The 19,625-nt window shown below is 31.3% G+C and overlaps 1 protein-coding gene across 1 annotated transcript; it reads right to left on the bottom strand.

Annotated features, from left to right (window-relative positions):
* Positions 1-1,106: 1,106 nt before the first annotated feature.
* Positions 1,107-3,137, bottom strand: LOC134685172 (uncharacterized). The gene has a single exon (XM_063544650.1). It carries the CDS (start codon positions 2,492-2,494, stop codon positions 1,682-1,684), a length of 813 nt encoding a protein of 270 aa, XP_063400720.1. The 5' UTR covers positions 2,495-3,137; the 3' UTR covers positions 1,107-1,681.
* Between the last annotated feature and the right edge of the window lie 16,488 nt (positions 3,138-19,625).

Here is a 19,625-nt window from a genome sequence, read left to right as displayed (position 1 = left end):
TTGTCAATGCATATTCAGCTTACACGGAGTCTTCAATGTATAAATAAAAAGATTGCATTTAGACAGCTCCCAACAAACAAATACATGACGAATAAGTTAACACCTATTAGTAACTGTACGCTCTTCAACAAGAACAAAACCAATATATATATATATATATAGATACAACTCGTCTAAACATCAACCCAACAATGGTTGATCTGTAAATTTGCTATATATGAATACCCCCGACATAAGAAACGTAAAACAATTTAAACGAAAAAGCTAACGGCCTGATTTTTGTAAAAAAACAAATACACGATCGAACACAAATATGATATACAGCAAAAAACGAAACCACTAAAATACAAGCTCATAACTTGGGGACAAGCACATACAGATGTTTTTGTAGACGAAACGCGAGTCTGGCGTATTAAATTATAATCCTGGTACCTTTGATAACTATTAACACCACTGGGTCTATGCTAGTGCTGATGAACGTTTCGTCCCTGAGGGTATCACTAGCCCAGTAGTCAGCACTTCGGTGATGATATGAATATCAATTATATGGTCATTTTAATAAATTTCTTGCTACAAAACTTTGACTTTTTCGAAAACCTAAGGATTTTCTTATCCCAGGAATAGATTACCTTAGCCATATTTTGGCACAACTTTTTGTAATTGTGAGTCCTCAATGCTCTGCAATTTTTTATTTTTTGAAACTATAACTATTTTGATCGGGGCGTTACTGATGAGTCTTATGAAGACGAAACGCGCGTCTGGCGTATTAATTTATAATCCTGGTACATTTGATAACTTCATACAGAATGAGGCAGCATTTAACATGTTAGTGGGATGCGAACCCTTCATTCATCTTCGAAAAAGGTTTAACAGCACAACATAGGAACATCAGTTGAAAATGGCTGAATGTATCAGATTGATACAAAGGAGAAAAACATAGACATTACATGGCAGGGTAATTATACATCCCTACAAAAAATACACTTTGTACAGATCAGAGAGGAATCTCAGTTACTGACAGCTACTATAAAGCCAATAACAACTAAGGAAACAACTCGTGTATGTTCATACACATCAAATGTATAGTATAATCTACCATCATAAGCGACATTAATCAAATTTATTTCCAAATTTACCGATTGTCGAATATTTAAAATTCAGTTGAACAAATATTTGATTTGCTAATAATGATGAGATAAGACCATATGATTAGGAACAGATGTTGCTTACATCGATATACAATAAGTTGTTGGTCTTTTAAGGATATCGATGATGAAGATATAGTGTTTCCTTGTTTGTATTTAAAATATCTAAAGTTGTTCTTGATGATGAAAAATACTGCTATGACTCATGTTCCAGGTTTGAACCAATAAGTGTATTTCTATCGTTATGTTTAAAAGAATTTTCTCAATGAATACCTATATCGACTTTGTGTATTGATTTTGAAAATTTAAACAAAACTGAAGTACCAGGCCTGATCGATAAAGGTAGTCTACACTGAGAGTTTAGATAAAACGATGTGATGCAATAGATTATTTAGTAAATTAAAGAAGAAAAGCTTTACAAATCAACGTTTAATTATTACAGTATCTCAAACAATTCAAATATCATTGATTGCTATACCATGGAAAGCCGAAGCCACCGGAAGGATCACATGATTGCCTTGTCGACCATTTTTGTTCTACTCTTGGTTTCCTATTGAAGTTAACCATTGTCTTATCCTACCTTCTTTTACGTGTATATCATCAGTTATCATAGTTACCAGATGAGAATTACTATCTGAAGCATTTTCGTATCTCTGGCGCCTTAATTCACTCGCTTCATTTGGTATACTGTCCGAACCGGAAGTTGGAACAGGGTCGGCCATGCTATCGTCACTTATAGATTCCTCAAAATGTTCTGTTTTGTTGTGAAGATTGTTGACTGATTGTGTGCTTCTTTGAACCGTATTTTCCCTGTCTTCTGCAGGTTTTTCGGGATTTGATAAATAGCGGCGTAAAAGACTTTGTTTTTGTTTTATTTGTTCAATTTTGTCAGTGAATTGTGTACTGTCAGACGATGAATCGTTTGAAATCAGTCCAATACTTCTAGAAGTATACTCACTTGTTAATGAAAGGGCACTGCCTAACCTGCTCCCTACACCAAGAGCATTTTGTGAATTTGATGGATCGGTAGTATCCAACCAAGAAAAGTCCTCGTCTTGGTAACCATTGTTAATATTGAAAGTTTTTCGGTGCATTCGTGGTGAGCAATATATATCAATTTGATTTCTTGATTCCATACTGAGACCACTGCTTGATTGGTATTGTCGGGATAAACTACTTTCTGGTGGAAAATCAAGGCACATAGCTAGTTCACCTGCTGATCGGGAATGCGGCATTTGAGAGCCAATTCCATCAGTTTCGGAACCATCAAGAATTATTTTCGGCACAGTTTTTATAAATAAAGATTTTACTCCACGTCTGTCAATAGAAGTTTTCCTTGGGATACTCATGATTATATTATGAGCCACTATATTCCAAAAAGAAACATTTGTTGGGATTTTTTTTATCTCCAATTTCTAACCTTGAATATAGGTAACAACGTTTATTTCAGTCTCCGACACGGCCTTTACATTGATCGTTTGATGAACAATTTCCAAGTGCTGTTCAATATGGATATCGGTTGACATTTATAACGTGTTGCTAATTAAGAGCAAGTGTAAACAAAGCACATTTAACTATTTCACATTTATTGAAGGAAGAGTAGTGAATCAATATTTCTCATTTTCCTATAATTCAATTACTTGATCGTTTTCTTAACCCATTGATCTTCGTATTTCCCATGTTAATTACTTACTATCTAATTCTGAAATCTACTTTCCAATGTCGTCAAAATCCATTTGAATAAGTAAAAATTTCCAGAGTGAATTGTACAATTTTAAATAAGTTTTTAGTCCTACCGATTTACAGTTTTTACGTTTGGTTTCTATCAGACTATTGATAATGGTGGTAAATCTGTGTAAAAGAGTTCTATAGTTTCCTCAGGGAAGCAGTTCCGCCGATGTATTGATTGCCTGTACTGTTTTCACGCGAAATAGATATGACCGACTATTGATCTTAGGCAAAGGATATTACTTTTTCTCTCGTGTGATTGAATTCAAAGTAAAAGTTACATCGGCTTTCATATATGGAAAATCTAAGCTGTAATGAATTTTACAAGTGGGCGAGAGATTATATACATGTATATATAAAGATCACTCTACTAAAGATTTAAAAAAAAAGTTAATAGCAGGCTTAACGAGAGAGACATACATTGGCAAATGTTATAATGTCTTTTTTTGGCTAACTTCACGTGGACATTTTGCATTTGTTTTGTTTCGTTTCGTTTCATGTTTATCATGGCTAGTAGAGGTAAACAAGAACAACATCACCAGGCTTCTAGATAAAATGCAATTAACGCGCACTTTTAATAAAATGTATCTCTATTCGATGGCTCTCGAAGTTATTCAAAAGCGTATAAGAATCGTACAAGTAGACGACACCTAATCCATTTAGTAATACCTTGAATGTTGTGGATATAGTCATATCTCCTACTTAGTACTAGTTTTATCTCGAAAACTCCTCTTTCTTTCTATAATAATGTTTACATATCGTGACAAAGTAAAGAATTGTAATTGTTTCATTAGAAATGTTTTCTATGTCATAAGTAAGTAAAAATATCTCAATGTTAATTGATAAGGTGCGTGTTAAGTAATGAAACTGTCACCTTTTATTGTTAACAGAAATCTCTAAAGGTAGTCAGCATTACCGTTTTAAAGGTAATTTTCTTTTTCCGTTTAAGCAAACATATTATTGTTTTGTCTTAGATTCACCAATAGTGTAACATAATTCTGCCAGAGACATTTAAAATTTTGATACGTTAATATTACTGGACATGTTCAAAACAATCTATTCATTCCAATTTTGTTATGTATAATTTCTCAACGTACGTACTGTCAAGGCTAAGTATTAAACATGTTAAAGAATGATTTCTTAGTTTAGCCTTACATTTTGTATATACAATACACTTCCGGGATCACATCACGTTCAGCAGGAAACCATACTTAGTGACAGGAAAACATGTATCCCCTCTTGATAACCAGAGAGGGAAGAGAAAGTTTTCTAATGATAAGCTTGTTTATAAATGTAAAGATCACAGTACATCTACCAGCATATTTGTTTATGAATGTATAGAGCACAGTACATCTACCATTCATAATTGTTTATGAATGTATAGAGCACAGTATATTTAACATCAATATTTGTTTTTTCGTGTATAGAGCACAGTACATTTAACATCAATATGTGTTAATAAATGAATAGAGCACAGTACATTTAACATCAATATTTGTTTATAAAATGTATAGAGCACAGTACATTTAACATCAATATATCTAAGACTTAAATAGCTACAGTCGTCTACGACTCCTGGAATTATTTGGAGATGATGATGACTTCCTGCTTGTCTGTGATATGCATAAAGTATTTCTCTCGTTAGAATACTTTAATGATGCCTATTCATATGGTTAATCAAGGCACGATTATGAGTCAGGGACAGATAGCTAAAGCTAGTCATTTTAAAAGGAGGGTCTAACTGATGGATAAGAGAAAGATAATGCTTCAACCATATGTCCTCAGTTTAAAGCATTGATTGTCAAAAAATGGAATTAAATCCCCGGACACCTCCCCTCCCTGAATCCGCTACTGTTAGTCCTAGACACATGCTTATTTTATTAGTAGTTATTAGATTTAAACGAATCTAGCTGTCAGTAACTATGAGTACTCTAAGATATGTGTTTTGTGTCTTTTTAGTTTTTATGGGTGTATATCTACTCTTCCACGTTTAGTGTCTGTTCAATATCGCTCTAATTAGGTACATTTGGCAATCTATTTTCCAAAATTTTTCTTTTTTTATACAGTTGTCCCACTCTGAAGAATCTACAAACTGTATTTTGAAGTTTGTTTACACCTGCTTGTACAAACTTTTTAGATTAATTTTTGACCAATCTAATTTTTTTTTTTAAAGTAATGAGCTCGTTAAAGTCATTCAACAAGACATTAAAATTGCGTATTGACCAAACATGACACTGACGCTAAATGAAAATGACGTCACATGCGTTTGTTATTTTGATAAAATGTCACCATCAATGTACATATATGAGGGAAAGGAAAAACATCATTGTCAGTTTTCTATGTTGTTTTAAACATTTGAAAGTATGTTTAAATACTATTCGAGGATCCTTCCAAAGGAAAAAATGATAACTAACTTAGGTAGCAGTACCGACCAGATGACTAGAAGATTTTAGCATTTGGTAACCTTCCCCATTAATTGTATTATATATAAGTCATAATAGTCACTATTCTATTAAAATCAAGAATATTTGTTGAATAGCAGCTAACTTATTATTCATAGATTTTTAAAATATATAGAAAGGATTATTTGCCCATTAGCAACAAAAATATAACCATATAATGATATTTAGATAATTGGTTAACACATCTATATAATTGAACTTAAAATAAAAGATACCATAGAAACAGTCTGCTTTATATTTTGATGAAAATTACAAATTTAAAAAGGTGAAGGACTTAATTTAATGACAAAGAAATTGCGAATTTTAAATGAATAATTAAGATTCCATTTTGAATTTCCCTTTTTAGTTAATAATTAAAAGATCCGAGCAAGCACCTGCATATGAAGTACATACCTTCTAGTTAGATTTTTTTTTATTAAGAAATCATTGATACAAAGAAGATTTAAAAAAAAAAGAGTTATTAATTGTAAAGTTGCAGTCATATCTCTTCGCAACATTTCTAATGATATTATCATGATCATTTAGTCACCATTTTTTGCGTTGATGACATGACCAAACTTTTTTTGACATGACAATATGGAATACACATTGTGTGACAGCACCCAATGACATTGCAACCAAAAGTAAATGACAATAGCTGCTAATTTGGTAAAGGTTACTTATTTTTTATATTTTACTCTTATCATTGGCTAAGAAGCTTCTTAGATGCAAGGAAGAACTGGAGGAAACGATTGGTAAACCGTTTGTGATCAGGTTGTGTGGGAGAGATGATCGGTATAATGTTTTTTTTGTCATCAACGCTTGTCCATATTGTATCAATCTAAACCATTGATAATCGTCAAATTTTAATAGAGAACTATTGATTCTAATTTCCTCAAATACCAATGAGCTAAACAAGGGGTTTACTAATCTTTAATTATCTTATTCTCCCTCATATCGGAAGTCAATTTACGAATATCTGCTTTACAATTTGTTCATATTCAAAAGAAAAGAAACCTATTATGTCATTCAAAAACATATGTCCGGCTTCCCCATATCATTAGGTGAGCAGTCGATTGATATTTTTTTTATTAAATATTTACTACAATAGCAGAAAATGAAACAAGAAACTCATCATAGATACAAGGCTTTCATTTTGTTTTGACGCCAGACGCGCGTTTCGTATACAAAAGACTCATCAGTGACGCTCGAATCCAAAATAGGCAAAAAATGTACGGTGTTGAAAAGCATTGAGGACCAACATTCCTTAAAGTTTTGCCTAATAAAGCTAACTAAAGGTAATCTCTTCCTGACCGTTACAAAAGTCTTAGTATTTACAAAATTCAAAAGTTTTGTATACAGTTAATTTATGATTTTGACAACTCTTCAAGGCAAAATTGAATATAGCAACAACAATAAGTCATTTTTACAGATTGGTGCCTTTAGCATTAACGTTGTATATAATAAGAATCAATTATGAGAAAACCCATTCTGCTTTTTACAACGCCATTCTGTATTAATTTGCATATACCAGTTTGCGATCATGTCGTATTATAACATCCGAGAGATCAGAATACATTCTGACTGTCTGTAGCTATTCATCCGAAATTGCCTAATTAAAGCTACATAGGGTAAAACAGATAAAGAAACCAATTTAAAGAATTATGGGTATTTATTTTACGCCTACAACGTTTTTATTCTAAGGGTTATACGTACGGCTCGTCCATAGTTCTATGCTACAAAGTATATAAATGTTGGAAATAAAAAAAAGTCATTGATAAACCTCCACTATTCACTTTGAACTTATATTATGTTGTTATATAAAAGGTTTACAATACTTTTGGAGTCCTTTTTCCAGTCCAAGAAAAAAATAGAAACTAGGGGTTTTATAACTTAGAACAACTGTCCAAACTACTGTAAACCAACTTTTTTTCGCAAGCATTAAATTTTCGCGAATTTTGCGAGTATAAAAAAAATAAATCGTCGTCAAAATCTATAAAAACTTAGGATCTTCCTTAATCAAACTACATCAAGTAAGTTAGAAAATCGCAACATTAAGTGTACTAGAAAGGAATAAACGCTAACTATAGATTCGCGAAAATAAGTTTGTTAACAGCATATGGCGGAGATAATATAACTATTGGTAAAACGAATTTAAAAATGCAAACATAATAATTCTTTAATAATATGAACAAAAAACAACTGGGAAGGCCTTTTTAATGTACATGTATAAAAGATTCTCTTTTACTGAGTTATTAGATGTGCTGAAATATATACCAGTACTTTGATAAGTGGTGTTTATATGGTTTTAAAAAATCAAATAGAGAAACTGTGACAAAATGCAATGAGCATGATGTTTTAATGGAATCGAAACAAAGTTTATGCTTGTTGAAAATTGACAGTTTTGCTATCATATTTACCACCAATAACACCCTTCTTGTCTTAACAGACGGAGAAGAATTCTGAACTACTGATAGTTGAAATTAAAAAAAAATGAATCGCCACGTTTTGCGACAATTGTTGTTATATGATTTATTGACGCGACAAATCCTTTTTTGTGCTGACGAGTCGTTTGTAAACGAAATGTGTGTCTGACGTACAAAATGGTAAGCCTGGTATCTATGATCTATGATCTATGATCTATAATCACTTGTTTGATGCTACTGCTGGTATATGTCTGCTCTCAAAGGGTATCACCAACCCAGTAGTCAATAATTCTAAGGTGATATATATTAGCATTGGTATAGCTGCAATAATGAATTGACTGTCTACAAACCATGAACATTTTAAAATACTTATGTTCTACCCAAGGAATACAATTGGCAAAACATTTTGGAATTTTTGGTTCTCATTACTCTTCAACTGCGTACTTTATTGTTCTTTAAACTTTTTGATTCAACATCACGGTAGTCGAAGCGCACATCTGGCGTAGATAATTTCTGGTATCTATGATGGGTTTATTTACTAAAATGCATAACTTGTAGAATGATATGCACGCATTAATTTAGCCTAAGGTAAAATCTTAAATTCTTGTTAGGGATTTTAAAAAAAATATTTGCAAACACGGAGATCTGGTAATACTTTTTATTTCTATTTTTAAGGCAAATGAAATGGTAAATGGAGAAGAGATGTATGTACAAATTTAATTGCGTGTTCTATTTAGTTGAAAATGTCAATGTTATGTATATATGATCTCGTTATTGCATAGATATTTAAATGTCATCTAATTTCGTAAATATAAAAAAAAACACTTGATATATAACAGTTCGTTTGATAAATATAAACATAGCGAAACTCACACAACTTGAAGGGATTGCTTTATTCTTAATCTCTGATTAAATAATCGACTATCAATATTGCTTCACCTACACAAAATGCTATATTTAACGCACAAAGTTGAGAATGAAGACATATAATTATAAAGAATATGCTGAGGTGCTGAAAACATACACAATTTTGAACATATTTATGCATTTGATCGTTATTCCCTTGTAACCTTATTTTGTAATTCTATCACAAAATACTCTATGAAATATATATTTCGGATCAATTTCATACCATATTTATCAATAGTAATATCATTATCATAAAGAAAATGTCAATATGAAATATTAAATGTCAATAAATGTTAAACATTTAGGTTTTTGGTATTTTAGATTTAGTGACAGAATTACAAGAAGAATCATCTGTTCTCACCATAGACTAATATATGTCTCTGTTCTAATCGACATCTGTGAGGAAACATATCTTTTGAGCTATGCTCTTAGTAATTTAAAGTTTTAAAAGTAATACGTATGCTCTGTGTATATTGAGTTTTGCATACAATACGAGAATTTCCATCTACAGAAATTACGTTTCTTCAAAGAGAAATTAATCATTATTACCGACATATTACTGAACAATCCCATTGATTTTTTTATAGGCTAATCCATTTTACTTGTGTGGAGAATTATGCTACTAAAACGTATGATCTCATTCTTGAAATATATGCTCTTCATACATTGTACATTCACTGTGTTTTCTTGTACTAACACCTTTTTTAATAAGAAACAAATAATTTAAATTTGATTATTTTTATTTCTGCGTTTATGTTTAGTCAAAAATATTGAAATTGTTTAAAAGATCAATTATGTTTTAGCTTTGTCAGACAATCATTTAGAAAACGACTAATAGTTATTTCAACTGTCTGACCTTTATAAATACCTTCATTCACATTTGGTCCAAATGCTTTATACGTTATAAGTAAATACACATCATTAGCTACAGATATATAAGCAGTTTGAAAGCCATCTGGATAGCTGTTTAATGTAGACTTTATTTTTGACGAACCAGCACCAATATAGCATTGTTTTACCGCTTTGGCGTCACCTTAAATAACGAAATTAAAAATAATTGTCACGCACGCTTTTATAGTTTATCATTTAAACAAATGTTTCCCCATTTTTTCTAGTTGTTCAGTATTTTGTTTTATTTGTAATATTTGGTTGACTATTAATCATGTTTAATTATAATTTTCTTTTCTACCCTAAGTTTGTTTGTACTTCTTGTTTTTTTGTATGATTCCTTGTATTGCGTTTTCAAAGTAACGTTGATTGATATTGCGCCTAACTGCTGATACACAAGGTCGAGTAATAAACATTGGGTTATCTTTCCTTTAGCGGTATTCAGTCTAAATGTCCGTCATCCGGTGGATAGATTGGTCACTTCTTCCTCCTGAATATTCATGAAATAGTATGAACCTGTCGTTAAGCAAACAATAATAAATCAATATGGGTGTAAATTGTAATACTTTTATTGCATAATGATTTTATTGATTTCATTTCGTCTATTACTGTAGATATTTTGGAAAACATTGATGATACCGTTCCATGTTATAACAAATAACTATAAACACAAGCTCACACAGAGAACTTAGAGTTAGATAGGCAATTTATCTACACACCAGGGAGGAGATAGAGTCCGTAAGGGGTTCTGTATCACATCTTCAATTCCTTACAAAGTGCTGTTTTCCCTTTATTCAGAAAATTAGAATAGTGAAAATGATAACTAGTATTACCAATGTTATTTTAACTGATCGGGCGGAGCTTATGTTTTAATTTGCATAAGGATAGTCTATTTGAAGATGTGTGTGATAAGGATGATTTCCGTTATAATAATAATTCATTGATGAGTTTATTAAAAAAAAACTCATGTCTATAGATAGACTGGTCTTAACTAAGCGATTTTGTTAACCCCTCCCAGTCAAGTTAAATCTAGTAATACCAATTTGTGAATATGTAATATAACAACTGGTCTACTGTTATATAATTAAACATGTACTTTTGACCAAATATACAAAATATTTCATGAGATTCTGCATTTACTTAACTATAACAGTTATTTGTTTACTTATTGTGAAGTATATTATACAGTTACTGTCTTTTGAAGAGGTAAATTTAGGTTTTTATTGACTTTTTAAAAACTGATATTCACCGAGGCCAACGGCCAAAGTGAATATCAGTTTTTCAAAAGTCAATTAAACCACATATTTACCAAAACAAAAGACAGTAAATGTGTTATTCCATATTCCGAGACAAATTAATGTATTGGAAGTTATTGACCAAAACCAATTGTACATCAAACGTTTTTTTTACCAAAATTATACACGTTAAAGCACGCGACGTTTTGCGCGGTGAATATCCTTTTTCCGCAGGTGAATATCCTTATTTTTTCAAAATCCCATTCATATAGAAAAACCTACTAATATTTTACCAATATGGAATAAACGTTTATAGTACCTGAATATAAAAAAAAAGTCTTTAGCAAGACATCCTTACATACTAGAAGTTACCAACAATTTTTTTAACGTACACTCATCTTGTCGAAGTTTTTTGCAAATAGAAATCTGTAGAATTTTTAAAAACTGATTAATCTAGACCATAATCTAGTATTTAGTTCTTCTATGCAATTGTGTTTTTTTTATTTTTTAAAAGTACAATTCGAAATGGAGGATTCGACTTAAACATTACCGTGTTTGATAAAACTGAAACTGCATATTATATATACAGGCCATAGAAAATTGGTAATATTTCATAATATTTTACGGATTTTAGTAGTATTTCGTACATCAAAGTTTTTGTGAAAATAAGAAAACCATGCATTTATGCTAATACATGTACTAAAACATAGGGGGTAATTTTTATATGCCACCTAATGCCATTTTACGTTTATTTTTTTTTTGGTTTTATCTGCTCTTTAACATTTGTACCGCGTTTAAGATTTGTTTTTAATTTTGATCTCGAGCATATCACTGAAGTGACATTAACCTAAGCTGAATAAGTGTCATTACAAACAATGGTATATTGCTGGGTCTTCCAAGTGCTCCACGAAACCTTTTTCTAAATTAATAACATCTATTTGATCAGCAATCAAAGTAATTTTGAAACTGCCTATTCTCGAGATGGCGGGAATTAGATGTGGATATTTAAAAATTTTAAGACTCTTTTAGAGTACATACAATCTAACTCTCTTTCATCTTGTAATATTATTAAACCATTTGATATTTCTACACTTTATACAAGTATTGCACATTCAAAACTAAAGGACAAGTTGAAAGAGTTGGTATTGTTTTGTTTCATAAAACATAATGGCCAACGAAGATACAAATATCTTGTCTTAGGAAGGGATAAATCCTACTTTGGTAAGGATCAGTCTGATTCAAACAAAAAGTTCTCTGAAACTGACATTATCAAGATGCTTGGTTTCTTGCTTCACACACAGGGAAGCTATCTAATCAAGAGTTCCAAATGGTAAAGTTGAAATCATCTCTGCGTAAATTTTACGGACGCCATCACGACTTGGTTGACCGTTATGGAACAACCGTTTCACAAATGATATCGGATTTGTTCCTTACGTCGTAACTTAAATCCCCTTTCCCTGTCATAAATGTGACCTACCAAATAAGACTTTTTACCGGATTTTTTTTATCTCATAAGCAACACGATGTGTGCCAATTGTGGACCAGGATCTGCTTACCCTTCCGAATCACCTGTGGCCACCCCTAGTTTTTAGTGGGGTTCGTGTTGTTTATTCTGTAGTTTTCTATGTTGTTTCATGTGTTGTATTGTTTTCGAAATAATTGATGCCAGCTAAACTTTATTGTAGTTTTAACATGGGTAGGCATTATAGTCGTGATTATTTTTGCCAGAGCGATAGCGAGGGCTAAAATAACACGAATATGATGCCTACCCATGTGAAAACTACAATAAAGTATAGCTGGTATCAATAATTTCTATTCTGATTAGGACAATTACGACAATTTCTATGTTTCGCTGTGTATAAGTTAACAGTATTTGTGTAGGCTCTTCCATCAACATTCCTGTTGATTTTTATCCAACTAGTTCAAATCAGTTTAATTTCGCAAAGTTGTATTTCTAAAATTCAAAATTGAAACAGAAATTAACAAATGAATTTATTAACTAAAACAATATTTGTGTCACAATATAGCAGACAAGTTTTATTACAACAGTCTTTTCCTTTGAGGTCAATTTCCTACACGCACATTTTAAAGTCAGTTGTCAATGGCGGTGGACGGACAAGGAGAATCGGGTAGGTCTTTATTTACTAAATTTATCGTAAATATTCCGCCGGTTAATATTGTAGCATTGGTAAATATGTTCATAGCTGATAGAGGATTCCTTGATTAAGTTGTGCTGACATTCGAGACTTGGCAGGAGGAGCCCTTTGACAGAGATCCATTTATACTTGCGGTGGTTACACCTTGTAAAGTCGAACAAAGGGCACGCCTTTGTGCATCTGACGATTTTTAATGCTGTATTACATGATGATTAAAATTAACACTGGGTGACAATCTTATTGCATTTATAAAATGGATGGGAAACCTTGGTGGTATATTGGTAATTTTTTTTATGGGAGAATGGGGTTCGATTCCCTGCTAGGGTCAATCCATTTTATCAGAAGTATGACACAGTGTTTTCATTTCAGTACAACAGTAATAATAACCTATACTTTATTTTATATATTATCGTCGGAACATATGTTTCAATGAAATTACTATACACAATGACATGCATTTCTAACAGGAGAGATGAAACATGTTTTTTCAGAGAGAGGGGTTTTGAAGTTAGAACAGCCAACATGAACGTTGCGGTGCCTTGGTCAAATTTGTCAATTACGAATTGTAACACATTGTTGTCATTGTAAAAGTATTAGTAACAAAATGTGTATCATTTTAGTGTTTGAAAGTGTTTTAATTTAAGGAAATACATTAAATGCATACCAATTTGACGAAATTCATTTTTCTGCCGTAGTCGATATACGCATGTGCAAACTAATTTCATTGGATAATAAAGTATGGTTTCTTTACAAAGCTAAAGAAGCACGTCATATAAGAATTGTCTGTCCTTTTCATTTTTAGCCATGGCGTTAACGTTGTCAGTTTAATTTCGATTTATGAATTTGATTGTCCCTCTGGTATCTTTCGTCCCTCTTTTATTGTTGAAATACGTATATGTGCATTAAAATTATATTGAAATAATTTGATTGTAACCCTAAAGATTGTTGGTGCAGAGAAGCCTATAACCGGGTTAACAGCTGTTTGTATGATTTACTTTCCCTAAATGAATGCAAACCACGTAATCGTGTAATTTGCAATGCGTTAGTCTTTAGTAGACGAATCGCGCGTCTGGTGTCAGTGTAAAATTTGAGTATTGGTATCTATGATTAGTTTATGTTCAACCACTGGGTCGATGCCACTGCTGGTGGAGATTTATTTCCCCGAGGGTATCACCAGCCCAGTAGTCAGCACTTCTGTGTTGAGTTAACATTGACATGTTCATAGTAATAAATTTTAAAACTGATTACAAAACTTTGAATTTTTGAAATACTAAGGATTTTCAAACTCTGAAATAGATTACCTTAGCTGTATGTATTTTGCAAAAAATTTAGGAATTTTTGGTCCTCAATGCTCTTCAACTTCGTAATTTATTTGGCATTTTTAACATTTTTTCATTCGAGCGTCACTGATGAGTCTTTTGTAAACGCAATGCGCGTTTGGCGTAAGTGTAAAATTTTAGTCCTGGTATCGATGATGAGTTTATTTATTTAGCGTACGCGAACAATATAAAATTATATACCAACTATGTACCAGTATATGCTTGAGCGTACATATATGAAGAAAATAATTACGTCGAATTAATATGGTATTCGCAAAAAGAACTGCTATTTATTGCTCATTTTCCTTTCACCGTATACGTATTAATAGCTATTATTTGCTCTAGCAAATTTGAACTCCAAAACTACTTTAACCCTTGTTCGTGTTTATTGTGATGTTTAATTCGTAATTTATTACAGTTGTCCTCAGCTGTATCTTAGAATTTTGTTCTTTAAAGAACTTGCTGGTTACAAATCACTGGTAGTCTTTGTAAAAAACAATCATAGTATAACTTCTAGGCTATTTAGTCTATATTAGGGATTGTCACATAGAAGAGCAACCTGTCTATTGTTGAATGCCGAGAATATATTGACCTCCATATGTTGTTTCTCGTTTACATTGTACAATGTATTTTATTTGTTCCATTGTTGTTTTTTAATTGATGTAAATTAGTAGTAAAATGTTGAATGCTTTAAAATCTTTATATCATAAAGTACAGTCATGTGTTAAAGTTAATGGGAATTTAACTCAATGGTTTGATGTTCAATGTGGTTTAAAACAAGGGTGTGTGTTATCGCCATTTTATTCAATATTTTTATTAATAATTTAGTTAATGAGGTTAACAGTTTAAATGTTGGTATTCCGATAGAGGAAGAGAAAAATATGTTTTTGCTCTATGCTGATGATATTGGTTTACTTGCTGAAAATGAATCAGACTTACAGATGCTCTTAAATGTTTTACATATGTGGTGTCATAAAAATGATATTAATGTTAATTTGAGTAAATCTAAGATTATTCATTTTAGACCACCTTCTTTACCAAGGTCTATTTAAACATTTATGTTGGTTAAAGATAATATTGAAATTACAATACAATATACTTACCTTGGTTTACATCTTACAGAATTTTTAAATTCTGATTTAATGGCAAAAGCTATTGCCAAGTCGGCAAGTAGAGCTCTTGTGTTATTAATCGCAAAATGTAAATCAAATGGTGTTTTTTTTTACTCTACTTACTTATACAAAGCTTTTTGACACACCTTGTATGGTCAGTCATCGATTATGGTGCTTCAATATGGGGAACAAGAGAATGCTCTTACATAAATGCAGTTAAAAACAGAGCGATGAGATTTTTTATGGGTGTAGGAAAGTATGCCGGTATCAGAACTTACCTATTAATGAAAGAATATGTTTTAGTTGTAATGATACCATTTAAGATGAGAAACATGTAATTTTGAAATGTCCACTAAATGCAGATTTTCGTGCTGTGTTGTTTAGTCATGCTGATTCTTTTTGTCATGATTTTAAAAGTATGTCAGATGACGATAAATTTGTATTTTTATTTAGTGATGAAAATGTTTACTTTTATACTGCCAAAATCTGCTATGATATTTTACTGAAAAGAAAATGTTTATTATATTCTTAACATTTGTATACTTTAAATTTGTTTTATGTTATTCTTAACATTTGTATACTTTTAATTTGTTTTATGTTTTAAGTATGTATATATATATGTAAATGTATATACCATTTTTTATAGTCTCTCGTAACTCTTTTTAGAGTGGCTCTTGTTTTATATTGGAAATTGTAGTATTATGTAAATGTTTTATACGAGGTGAGACTCAAATAAAATAATGTCTTGTAAAACAAATATTCACATTATTCAGATATACACATATATATTAAGTCTGTCTTCGTTTGTCTTATGGCTTTAATTTCATTATCTCCCCTTGGTTTTTCTCACCTATTTTTTAAATACAGATTGATCTCTATTGATGTTTCATAATTGTGTCAATTGGTTAGGGTCTTATTGGTGTATTGCTGCATCAACTTTAATGATTTAAAAAACATTTTTAAGTTAGCAATGAATGTTGTTTTTGTGCTTCTTTCATGAATATTTGTTTGTTTTTGTTCTAATTGAGATCGTGACACAGTGATGACTAGTGTACCTCTATTTTGACAATTTAACATAGTGTGTCATGTTTTATCAATTGATTTTTCCATTTGATAAGGAACTTTCCGCTTATAATTTTCCTCGGAATTCATTATTTTTGTGATTTTACTTTTTGATCATATTCATATGATCAAGATGACAAGAATGTTTCAAAATATAACAATGATATTTTACAGATTTTATTGAAGATAAATACGTCCTAATTCTTCGAAATTCGTCATTATACAGTATCCATTCATGTCTATAATTTCATCTGAAATAGAAAATAAAACATGTCAGTCGAATAAACTATTTGAACTGATGAGTATCGTACAAAAAATTTAAAATAACATAAATACAAAATCTTCCTTGAAATCTGACATAGGGATTAAGAAAAAAAATCAGTACAAAAGCTAACAACGTAACATGTCAATTTCGGCCATTAGATATATTTATCATAACTGAAATACTCACACAAATAGGTGGTATGTTGAATACAGTTGGGTTGTGTATTCCTTTGCTGATTCCCATGTAAGTTACTGTTGTCTTCTTACTTCCCTCTGTAAAATAAAATGAAAGCATGTCAGGCAAATCTTTTTGACTTTTTAAGCTATTTATTTAAGATTTCGGATTTCATTGAATTCTTCAAATACATTTTTCATCATACCCTATTACAGTCTATCTCATTAGAACCCATCATATATAATATGTAAATCCGATTGTTATTAAAACAGCGTTTCCAATTGTCATTGAATAAAACAACGGATTTGCAGTCATGAACAGCTGTATTACTCATTTGCTTTTGTTGTACGAAATGTAAACATCAACAGTTATTTTGTTTAAAAAAAATGTTACAGGATATATTACTCTGCAACACATGTACTGGTTTTGTGAACAAAGTATTTACTCGTTCATTAACTTATAAATGAATTGTTAAAAGTATCTAAAAATTGTGTAATGTCTCTACCTCCGAGCCAGTTCGGACTAGTTGTATCTGTCATCAAAGGAATACAACCATCATCAACAACTTTAAAGAAAAACCTTGTTCCTGTTATATCCGTATACTTGTAAAGTGTTGCATTGAGTTGTGTCATTCCAGTGCCAATATATGACCTTGACAGTATCTTATATCCCACTGAAATAATACTGAAGAAGGTCAACATACATTTGATTTTATAATGATATATGGTCTAAAGGTGTATACCCGTTTCGTTTAATGATCTCTAATTTTTATATATAAGAAAGCCAAATTTTGGTCTGTCGCGAACATTAGATTTATGTACCAGTAACACATGCTCACGACTATTGAACATCGCTATACTACTGTTGACTCTTTTTACTTTACTCATTCTGAAAACCTCGGATGGGGGAAGTGAATAGTGTTGTAGAAGTTTGTTATCACAATATCTGAATGTAAATAATCTTAATTACGTCAACGATATTTTTGATTACCAGTAATCTACTTACTTGGTATACAGGCTAATTCAACAGATGTTGTGCGGTTCAGTATTGTGCATTTATTATCTTTTATCACATACTCTTTATTCTACAAAATAAAATACAAAATACACTGATAAAATCTTTGCTTATTTATGTTCAGACGGGTAATACTTTTGATCAGTGATGATTTTTGTTAGAAATTTTATAAAAACATGTAATACAATTTATTAATATTCGTGTACATTACCAATCCCAGCAAAACATATTAGTACCTATGTCAATGAGTGAATTATATATTGTTCCTGTAGAGACTTTTTTATAAATATATTGCGTAAACTATACATTTATTTTCTAGTTATTTTCATCGAAGCCTGATTTGACCTTTTATGTAAATAATTACTGTTAGAAATGTGTACGTCTGTTATAAGCTGAGGTTACAATATTATAATGATGTTTGGTAATCAAGTAGAAGTCTTCGATTTCCAGTGATGTAAAAATGATTAAGCTGCATCTGGTGTTTCGGATATCATTTAGGTCGTTTTTTACCAAGGCCGTAAATCCTCGTCAGGTACCCTAGCATTGTATCATTATAAATACTATGTAATTACAATTTGATTAGTTCTTGTTCTGGTAACATATCAAATGTAGTGTTATGTTTAGGGCACCTTAATAATGACAGTGGGTATTTTAGTAAAAAAAAACATCCGTCATATTTTATTACAATTAAACAAGTTCGGATGTATCGCTGAAGTGCTTGTCTGGGGTGCAGAATGTCATAGGTCAAAGCAAACCAATGACTTTTAAATGTCATCGTTGCATGTTAGCATCTGAAATCCCCCCAATTTTTTGTGGGGTTCGTGTTGTTTATTCTTTTGTTTTCTACGTTGTGTCTTGTGTAATATTATTTGTCTGTTTGTGTTTTTTAGCCATGGCGTTGTCAGTTTAATTTCGATCTCTGAGTTTGACTGTCCATCAGGTATTAGTTGATCCTCTTTTATGCATGTGACAGTAAGGAAGGAGTAAGAGCTAAGACTGATCACCTCTGAGTCAAAGTTATGTGCCCTGGTAAGGTAATTGTATTCTGGTCCAAAATAGCAATCCTTCCAGGTTTCATTATATCATTCAATTGAAATCGGCAGTTTTATTAAAAGATCTGAAAGTGATTAAAATTATCAGATCATCAGACCAAAGATCATTATTTCTTTTTACGAATTATTTATTATATCACGTCTGTAGAAATATGTAGGATGTAATAACGTGTTTAAATATTATTTCCAGTATTTTGTTCATTAAAATCGTTTAACATACAAACAGCAAAATGGTACATAGAAACGACTGACCGGTGAAAAACAATGTTTATCCAATTCTTGAACCAATGCAAACTTAGACTTCTGTGCAAGATTTTATCATGTTTTCGCATAAATTTCGTCAAATATTTTTTCAATCGGACAGTGTTGTTGTGAAAAAATGGCAGGTTATTAAAAAGTTCGTGTTTTGAAGCTGAAGTTAAACGATTGTCACCTTATAATAAACAATCAACAATTAAACGTGGAAATTAGGCACGTGTTTAGTATGTACAATCAGATAATAGTTTATTTTAAGGACAGATCCATGCGTATTGCGATCATCAGATTTTTACGAGAGGTTCACGCTGAGGTCACTTTGCATACGGAAAATATATCGGCGAATTGCTTCTTGGAAGGATGCAATTTACTTTATTTGAAAAGTAAAGTAAACTTCTTATGAACAAATTAAAGAATTTTCTTCAGAAAAAAGTATATGTACAT

The sequence above is a fragment of the Mytilus trossulus genome, chromosome 9, assembly GCF_036588685.1.
Source record: "Mytilus trossulus isolate FHL-02 chromosome 9, PNRI_Mtr1.1.1.hap1, whole genome shotgun sequence".
NCBI lineage: Eukaryota > Metazoa > Mollusca > Bivalvia > Mytilida > Mytilidae > Mytilus > Mytilus trossulus.
Note: the sequence above shows the minus strand (reverse complement) of the source record. Positions and strands in the feature narration are given on the sequence as shown.